The sequence below is a fragment of the Tupaia chinensis genome, unplaced genomic scaffold (assembly GCF_000334495.1).
Source record: "Tupaia chinensis unplaced genomic scaffold, TupChi_1.0 Scaffold000024_1, whole genome shotgun sequence".
Classification (NCBI taxonomy): domain Eukaryota; kingdom Metazoa; phylum Chordata; class Mammalia; order Scandentia; family Tupaiidae; genus Tupaia; species Tupaia belangeri.
The window spans coordinates 710137-719241 of NW_006159454.1; the positions used below are offsets into that span (position 1 = coordinate 710137).

Genomic DNA, 9105 nt, shown 5'->3' on the forward strand with positions numbered 1-9105 from the left:
CGGCCCTGGCCCCGGCGGGTCTGGTCTGGCGCTGAGCCTGCGCGTGCGGCGGTGGGCCCAGTCCGGGCGGGTGAGCAGCCTGGCCTGTTCGCAGCCGTCATCGAAGAGGACGTGCTGCGCTACCAGTACGTGAGGAAGAAGGGTTACGTGCGGCTGCACACCAGCAGGGGCGACCTCAACCTGGAGCTACACTGTGACCTGGTGGGTGGCTCCTGGCCGCGCGGACAGCTCGGGGGTCCCTGGGGGAGCGGGGGCCCCATGCCTGCCCGCAGGTCCGTTAGCTGTGGGGGTCCTGTCGCCCAGGTCCGGGTCCTTCCTCATCCTGCCAGGCCAGCCCTGACCGAGGCCTTGGGTTCTGCGGCCGGCTCCGGCCGCCTCTGCCGGAGGTTAGGCCCCGCGGTGTCCCGGGGCTCACGGAAGGACGGCTGTTTTGCAGACGCCGAAGACCTGCGAAAACTTCATCAAGCTTTGCAAGAAGGGGTACTACGACGGCACCGTGTTCCACAGGTCCATCAGGAACTTCGTGCTGCGTGGCATACTACGACGGCACCGTGTTCCACAGGTCCATCAGGAACTTCGTGGTGAGTGGCACTCGCGTCCTGCCACGCCTGCCCCGCCCAGGCCCCGCCCCCGCCCAGACCTCCGCAGACGGGCGATTCCTTGTGGGCGGATCCTGTCAAGGAGCCCCGCAGGCCAACCAGGCCAACCCGGTCCCAACCTGGCAGACCTGGCTTCCTGCAGAGCTGGCCAGGAGGGGCCTTGTCCCCACCAGAGCTCAGAGCCCCTTGCGGGCCCAGGGAGTGGGGCTGGTGTTCAGACAGGTGGGCGCTGGGCAGCGTGGGCTGGGGCCTCGCTCACTGGCTTCTGTTCTCACAGATCCAGGGCGGAGACCCCACTGGCACAGGCACGGGTAGGTGTGGGACAGGGCCTCTCGGGCTGGTCCACGGGGCAGGGTGGGCAGGGCCACAGCCAGGTCACAGACTGGTCTGGTGTGTGGGGAGCGTGTGCACCCTCCCTGGGCCTGGCCCCACCTCACCATCAGACAGAGGAGCTGGAGGGCTGCATGGGGGAGGTGGGACTTGCCTCAGAGACCCAGGGCCTCCCACCCTCCCACTACACCCTGGGCCTGCCAACAGCTAGGCCTCAACCCACACCCACACCCTCACCCCTGCCCAGTGGGAGTGACAGTGACCAGTGATCTGGACCCCTCATCCCGTCCTGGGGCAGGGCTCACATAGGTGGGGGTGGGGGAGTGAGGCGCAGTCTGCCTGAATGAGGTGCAAGGGCTCAGGCCTGGGGGTGCTGGGCAAGGTCCCAAGGGAGTCGGCGCCAAGGGCCAAGGGCTGCCCGCTAGGAGGTCCTGGCCAGTGCTTGCTGCCCACACACCTTCCTGTTGCAGGCGGGGAGTCGTTCTGGGGAAAGCCGTTCCGAGATGAATTCCGGCCCAACCTCTCGCACACGGGCCGGGGCATCCTCAGCATGGCCAACTCAGGGCCCAACAGCAACAAGTCCCAGTTGTGAGTCCTTGGGCTGCTGCGGGCGGCTGGGGAGGGCCCGCTCTGCCTCCACCCAGGGTGGGGCCAATCCCGAATCAGACCCAGTTGGCGTGTAGCGCCCTGGCTGAGCATGCGCACCTGCATTCCCGGGGAGCCCTGAGCGAGGTGGAGGTCCACCTGCGTGTGGCGACTACTGCCCGGAGGCCAGGAAGGGGCCGTGCTGGCAGGACCAGGCGCACGCACGTGCGTGTGCATCTGTGAGTGTGTGGCCAGGAGGTCCGTGGGGAGCTTAGTGCACTAGGCCAGCCAGCTGGTCGGGGGCATTTTGGACAGGGCAGGGCTGGGCTGACAGGCCCACTTGCCTGGTGGGGCACAGGTGGCTCCAGGGAGACTGCGGCCTAGCGCCCATGGCAAGTGTGTGCCGGTGGGAGGGAGCAGAAGGGCCCGCGGGGCGTGATGGTTCGCACTGCCAGGAGGGCCTGTGTGGGGAGAGCGGGTGTGACTGTCCCACACATGCGTCATTCAAGGACGCGCCCCGGCTGTCCCTCAGGGCACAGGGGCTTTGGAAAGCTCACGGAAAATGGAATCCAAGCATGCATTTATTTTGGTGCAGAATAGTTTGAAGTGCCCGGTAATTTCATAACAGACGTTCTCTGTGAACCTCCCGAAGAGATCTCATGGGTCGTCTCTCTCCTGATGAGATGTAGTGGTTTTCTCCATGTGGGTCCCCGGCCTGCCCAAATGTAAGACTCTCAGAATGTACCCGTGGCCCTGTCCACCGGGGGGAAGCCCACCTGGCCGGCCATAGCAGCCTGTAAAACACACGGGGGGACCACCGATGGCACAGTGGTTACATCGCCGGACCCCCATGTAGTCAATTGTGGGTCAAGTCCCGGACCTGGTGGCTTAAACTCATGCCGGGCACGTGTGCGTGCGTGCCCAAGATCCCGAGAGGAGAACGGAGGAGAAGGGATTGCAGCGTGACCATCCCCCTGGGGGGTGATTTCTCACTTTCTGTCTTCCTTTCGGGCAAGCACACGTGCCCTACGGCAAACATTTCTTTACAAAAAGGTGGGGCCAGTAGATGGCGTGGTGGTTAAGGTGCTGGACTCCCACACAACTGACCACGGCTCAAGTCCTGGACCTGGTGGCTTGAAAACCTGGTGGCTTGCACATGTGTGCATGTGTTCTCAAAACCCCAGGAAGAGAACGGGAGAGAAGGGACTGCAGCGTGGTCGTCCCCTGGGAAGTGATCTCTCACCTTCTCATTGTCTCTCTTCAGTGAGTACACATACCCTATGGCAAAAATATTTTTTAAAAATGATTTTTTTAAAGCAATTCTTTATTTCATACTAACTACTACTTTTTTTAAAAGAATTATTTTATTTAACTTTATTTATTTATTTATTTATGTTAAATTTGATCAGAGAGGGACATCTGGGACGCAAACCGTGTCGACTATGTGGGAGCCCAGCGACATAGCCATTACACCAACTGCTGGTCCCTCGTTTGAGGCTCTTAAATTTTAGGGCTGTCTTTGTTGTTGTTTAGTTTTGTTCTAGGGTGTGTGTGCTCGCCAAAGAGAGACAGAGACAGAGAGAGGGAAAGTGAGAAATCACCCCGCAGAGGGGCTGGCCTGCCACAGTCCCTTCCCCTCCAGTCCTCCCAGGATTTCCAGCATGGCCGCACAGGCACCTGGAGCCAGCCCTGTGAGCCACGCCATGTGACCACTGCTCCGCCTGCTGGCCCCGGGCATGTTTTTCAAGCTGCCAAGTCTGGGGCTTGAACCATGCACTTGGCCAGGTGGGCTGCAGCTGCCTTAACCCCCACCACCCGGCAGCTCTGTCTGATGGTGCACACCTGGCTTGTTTTCCTCCACCCTGATCATTTTTTTTTTTTAAGAGACATTTACTATTGGGCGTGTGTGCTTGCCAGAGAGACAGAGATAAGAGAGACAGAAAGGGAGAAATCGTCCCTTCACCTCCATTCTTCTCCCGGGATCTTGTGCACACACGCACAGGCGCCCGGCGTTGAGTTTTAAGTCCTGGACTCAAACCGTGGTCGATGACATGGGAGTCCAGTGACGTAACCACGCCACCTGCGGCCCCACCCCATCCCCATATTCTTAAGTGTGTACAGGTTGACATCCCTAACCTGGGAATGTCATTTTAAATTCTGCAAGATCTGAACTTTCTGAGTGCTGGTGTGACGTCAGAAGTGGAGACCCCCACACCTGGCCTTCTGCGGTGGCCACAGCCAGAACGCCACTGAGCACGACACCGTGTGAGACGGCCCTCAAGCTGCGAGGGCGAGGGGACAGTGATGCGGCTGCCCCTCGTGCTCAGGCTGGGTCCGGCCGCACCTGGCTCGTTATGGGGGCACATCTCCCCAGAAAGGTCTAGAACGAGCCCTGCTGCAGGCCCCGTGCTGGGCCGAGGGGAGCTTAGCCTGCTCGACTTCGCTGCGTCCTACTCCGTGTCCTGCTCTGTGTTTTCTGGGGACCCCTTTCATGTCTCCGTGGCCGCGTCTTCTCATCCTCGGGGCGGGAGGCCAGCGTGTGTGTCTGCTCCCAAGTCAGCAGGCGCTCGAGGAGCCAAAGGTGCTCACGGTTCTCGGCTTTCCTCTCCCGGACTCGGACGCGACGGGGGACAGCTTCCCCGTTCTCCCCGCCGTCCCACCAGAGAGGGACAGAGCGAGAGAGCAAGAGAGAAGGAAAGTGAGAGAGCAAGCCGCCAGGTCCAGGACTCGAACTGTGGTCGGCAATGTGGGAGTCCAGCACCTTGAACCACTACGCCACCTGCCAGCACTATGGCCGGGTGTTTTATAGAAACTTTATTTAAAGGAATTAAATTTTATCACTGTTATTTAATTTGACTAGAGAGGGAGGGAAAGTGGGAAAGCAAGCTGCCAGGTCTGGAACTCGAACTGGAGGTGGCCATGTGGGAGTCCAGCGCCTTAACCCCCGCACCAGCAGGCTGGGTGTTCTGATCCCACCTGTTTCTACCAGCCAAATGCGATCGCGTCCATGGTCTGTGGGTTCGCGCTGCCCATGGTTCTTGACCCCTTACCCCCTTCCTGTGTGGCCTCTGTCTGGGATCCCCCTGTCCTGGTGAGGCTGCTGATGGGCCAGGCAGGCTGGGCCCCACCCCTGGAGCCAGTGCTAGGGACCTCATGTCCCTGCAGGCTCGGAGCCCAGGGGCCACCCACAGGAGGACGTGAGGGAGCTCCCCGCCCTTCCCGCACAGGGCTGCCCTGGGCCCTCTCCAGGGCCTGGAGGTCCGTGGTCACCTGGGGCCTTGGCTCGCAGCCTGTCCTGGACCGGCGGCCTGTAGGCGCGCCGCACACACGGGGATGAGGGTGGCCCTGGGGTGGCCCGGCGGGCAGGGCGGGCAGCCGGCACGCTCCCTGACCCCGCTCTGTCCCCAGCTTCATCACCTTCCGCTCCTGCGCCTACCTGGACAAGAAGCACACCATCTTTGGACGGTGAGACATCGCCAGGGGACACTGCTGGGGGCGGGCCACACTGGGGGACTCTGGCATGTCTGACTTCCTGCCCCCACCCCTTGGTGCCCATCCTGCCACCCGCCTGTCACTGTCCCCTCCTCTAGGGGTTGGCACACTCCCCATAAGGCCCCAGGCATGTTTGTAGCCTCGTGGGCCACCCTGCCCCTCTGTGGTGGTACCGCACAGGCCACAGAACCCAGGGCTGGTTCTGTCCCCTGGGGCTGCCAGCCGACCCCCCCAGCTCCGTGGGCCCAGCCCCTTCCTGGATGGCTTGCCTGGGGGCTCTGCCCTTGGGCCTGCCCTGGGCACGGGTACTCCCGCCCCCTCTTCCCTCCCTCACCTGTGCCAGGTGGACTTCCCAGGTCTGGCCCTCCTGAGCCCCCTCCTCTACCTCCATGCAGGGTCGTCGGGGGCTTTGACACGCTGACAGCCATGGAGAACGTGGAGAGCGATCCCAAAACCGACCGCCCCAAGGTAGGTGCCCTGTCGGGTGCCAGGTAGGGGCGGCGGCACCCGCTGGCCTCCCGCCCGCCTGGCCTCAGCCTCTCTGTGCTGTCAGGAGGAGATCCGCATCGACGCCACCACAGTGTTCGTGGACCCCTACGAGGAGGCCGACGCCCAGGTGAGGGGGCACCTGCCCACTGGGAGGGCCCTGGCCCCCCTCCTCCCCGCCCTGAGCCCCAATCCGCTCACACCTGACCCCCCAGATCGCAGAGGAGCGCAAGAAGACGCAGGTCGAGGCGGCCCCAGAGGCCAAAGCGAAGAGCAGCCAGCCGGCACCAGGGAGCCAGGGCCCGCAGACCTACCGCCAGGGGGTGGGCAAGTACATCAACCCGGCAGCCACGTGAGTCGGCGGGCAGTGCTCGTGTGGGCCTCCGTGGTGCCCCCAGGGCTCCCGACAGCCGAGGGCCAGGCCCAGGCGGTTTGTCTGGAGCAGCCCTCGGGGCTCGGGCGGTGGGTGGGGGTTGGGGCTGCGTGGCAGGCTGCGTGCAGGGGTGGGGAGGTCGCCTGCTCGGGGTGGGGAGGTCGCCTGCTCTGGGCGGGCTGGGGCCTGCATGTGGCTGGAGGCTGGTTCTTCTCTCCCCAGGAAACGAGGGGCAGAGGAGGAGCCCTCGACCAGCGCCACCATCCCTACGGCCAAGAAGAAGCCCAGCCGCGGCTTTGGGGACTTCAGCTCCTGGTAGCAGCCGCTGTCGCTCCGCACCCTGGTAAGGGTGTGGGGACGCAGGGCTGGGGTCTGTGCCCACCCGAGCTGCCTCCCTCGTCCACCTGCCCTCGGGCTGTGACCTGGCCACACTCCCACCTGTCGCCTGGGTCCTCTCCCCTCCCTCACCTGGTGCCAAGGTGCCCGTTCCCACGGCCGGGCCTCCGTGTAGAGGGCGGGCTCTCACCCCAGCCTGTGGCATCTTCTCAGGGACAGGGATGGCCCGCGCCCCTACCTGGGACCGTGTGAGGCCAGTCCCAGCCCCGACCTGACCCTGCGAGGTGCCCCCGGGCGGCCCCACAGACCCTGCCAGGCCTTGCTGTTCCCTTCCTGCGGCCCCTGCTTGGGCTTGCAGAGACTGGAGAGGCCTGTGGGGTCGGGCTCCACCCAGGCCTGCCGGGGTCCAGGGCAGCTCCACACCTGCTGTGAGTGAGGACGGGGGACGGTCCCCGGCAGCAGAGGTGGCTCGGGCGCCGGGGCCATCTGCTGATGCGGCTCCTCGGGTGCTGGCTCCTGTCATTCCCAGGCCAGCGTGTCAGCGTCCCCTGCCCAGAGACCCCTACTCCGCTAGGATGTGCTGCCGGCTGCCCCCCAGCCCGGCCCGCTGCCGTTCGGCTGTTCCTCGGCTCCTACTTCCGAAGTGTGGGGACAGTTTCTGCCCCTCCACCCACGCTGGGGAGGCACCCTGCCACCCGTTTGCTCTCTGGTCCCCAAGGCTGCCATGCCCATCCCTGTCCTCCCGGGCCACCACCCCCTTCCACCTCCTCAGACCTGGGCTTACCCTCACCCAGACCGCGCAAGTGTGGACGGTCCTTCCAGAATGTGCCGTGGCTCTCCTGTCCCTGGGAGTGGGCAGCCTCACCGGCCTCCCTTGGCGGGCCCACAGCTGTGACTGTGGGGCGACGGCTGCCTACTGCGTCTGGATCTGGGGCCGGCCCTGGGGCTGCCTGACCCCAGCAGCAAGCCCAGGGCCAGTGGACTTGCAGCCTCCTCTTCCATGCCTCTGCCAGGCTCCTCCCTCCAGCCTCCCTGTCCCCTAGATGGCCTGGTGACTCACACCCAGAGGCCAGCCCTTGCCCGCTGGGAGGGTCCTGCGCACTGCCCGCCGCGCTCAGTCGCGGGCCCGGCCAGCACTCTGCAGCGCCCGGGGCAGGTGGAGTCCAAGGCCCCGGTGGGGAGCGAGACAGTGAGGACGGCCTGGGAGGGATTGTGATGCCATCCTTGCTCCGGCACGCTGGCTCCAGCATCCCTCCTCCTCTGTCCACACACAAAAGCCCCCGACCATGGGACGAGCAGAGGCAGCACCACGGCCGCCCTCGCAGGAGCTCCCCGACCCCGAATGGCCCCTGGCGCCCGGATTCCTGCCGCGCGTGTCCTTCCACCTCGAGCACGGCCTCGGCGACAGCAGCCAGTCTCAGCGGAGGCGGGTGACAAGGACGCTTTATTCCTGAACCGCACACGCAGGGCCAAGAAGGGCTGGGGCCTGGCCGTCCCCGGGCCCCGCCGTCTGTCCAGGCTCACCCAGCTCTTTCCTGCCGCAGGGGACAGCCTGCATCCTCACCACGCCCCCCGCGGCAGAAGGGCCCCTGACAAAGGACAGTCCAGAGCTTCCAGTTTTCTAGGTGTCGGACCACGTGCATTTATAACCCGACGTCATCAGGCACAGTAAAGGACTTTGGAAAAATTCTCGTTTTTGACCCTTCCTCTTATCTGACAGATGCCACCAAGAATAAGCTTTAAGGTATAAAAATATTATGTCTGTACAGAGCTACATCTAAAAACAGCAAAACCACATTTCTAAAACCAGCATTCTGTGCTGAAAACCAGTCCACCATCCCAGTTAAATGCATGTCTAATTCTGGCATCACCGCCCGGTGTTTTCAAGGAAAAAATACCTTAAATAATTTAAATAAAAGTCACAGGGTATTTATTGTTGAGGAATTGAAGAGGGTGGAACATTCCAGCTCATCTGGTTATGGTCTCGTGACTATCACTTCCCTGAAGCCAGCTCACGGTCAGTTCATTTGGTTTAAGAAGGAGCTTATGGTTCACAGAAAATCACCAACAAAAACGTGAGAAAAGTTTTGTTGGTAGCAATTACAAAAAAAAAAAAAAAGAAAAAAAAAGAAATAAGTCCTAAGAGTACTAGTAAAAAAATGTTCAGTCAACGCCGTCACAAAAGACAATGCCAAAACCAAAGTGCTCAAACGGAAGGGGCCGTGACGGGCCCAGAACACACAGCTTTAAATAGAGCACTGATATATACAGAGATCCGAGACTCGGGGAGGTTCTTCTCAGTTGAAGTGGAACCTCTTACAGACTGGCGCCCTCTACAGGCCCCTGGGGGTGGGGACAGCAGGCACCCCCAGGTCCCGTCCCCGTGGGAACTCCATTCAGCCAGCCTGCGAGCACGCCTCCACCCTCACCCAGGAGGGCTCTCTGCTCCCCGGGCTCCGGACGGGCTGAGGCCACCGGGGTGGCTGCGTCCTGTGCCAACTCGGGGCATCTCCGGGTGGCAGGGCACTTCTGCCTGGAGCAGTCTGCACCCTGGCGAGCCATAGGCCTGCACAGCAGCCGGGAGGCCCAGGGCGGTCCAGCTCTGCCGGGGAAGCCGGCTCGGGGAGAGGCACAGGCGGCAGCCCCCTCCCGCCTCCAGCTGCAGGTGTCCAGAAAGGAACCTGCCACCGTCGCTCCAGCTGAGCTGCTGCTGCAGTGACCCTGCCAGGCCGCGGGACCCAGGGCAATGGCATTTCCCACATCCCAGGGCCTCACATTTGGGGCAGACACAGCACCCAGAGTTGGGCCCCGGGGTGCATGCTGGCGGCAACACAGGGTCCGCACTGGCCGTGGGGTGTGGTTCAGGAGACGGAGTCGGGGCGGGGCACTGTCGCACTGTCCTCA

General features: G+C 62.9%; 1 protein-coding gene across 1 annotated transcript in view; it reads left to right on the forward strand.

Annotated features, from left to right (window-relative positions):
• PPIL2 (peptidylprolyl isomerase like 2) overlaps positions 1-8320 on the forward strand; it is a gene marked incomplete at its 5' end in the record, with an annotated part of 39497 nt that extends 31177 nt beyond the window's left edge. The window contains 10 exon segments of the mRNA XM_014586751.2: positions 437-507; positions 563-581; positions 877-910; positions 1400-1517; positions 4923-4979; positions 5402-5474; positions 5560-5622; positions 5708-5844; positions 6088-6208; positions 7479-8320. Of these exon segments, the coding sequence (XP_014442237.2) occupies positions 437-507; positions 563-581; positions 877-910; positions 1400-1517; positions 4923-4979; positions 5402-5474; positions 5560-5622; positions 5708-5844; positions 6088-6184 (669 nt within the window).
• Positions 8321-9105: the final 785 nt, after the last annotated feature.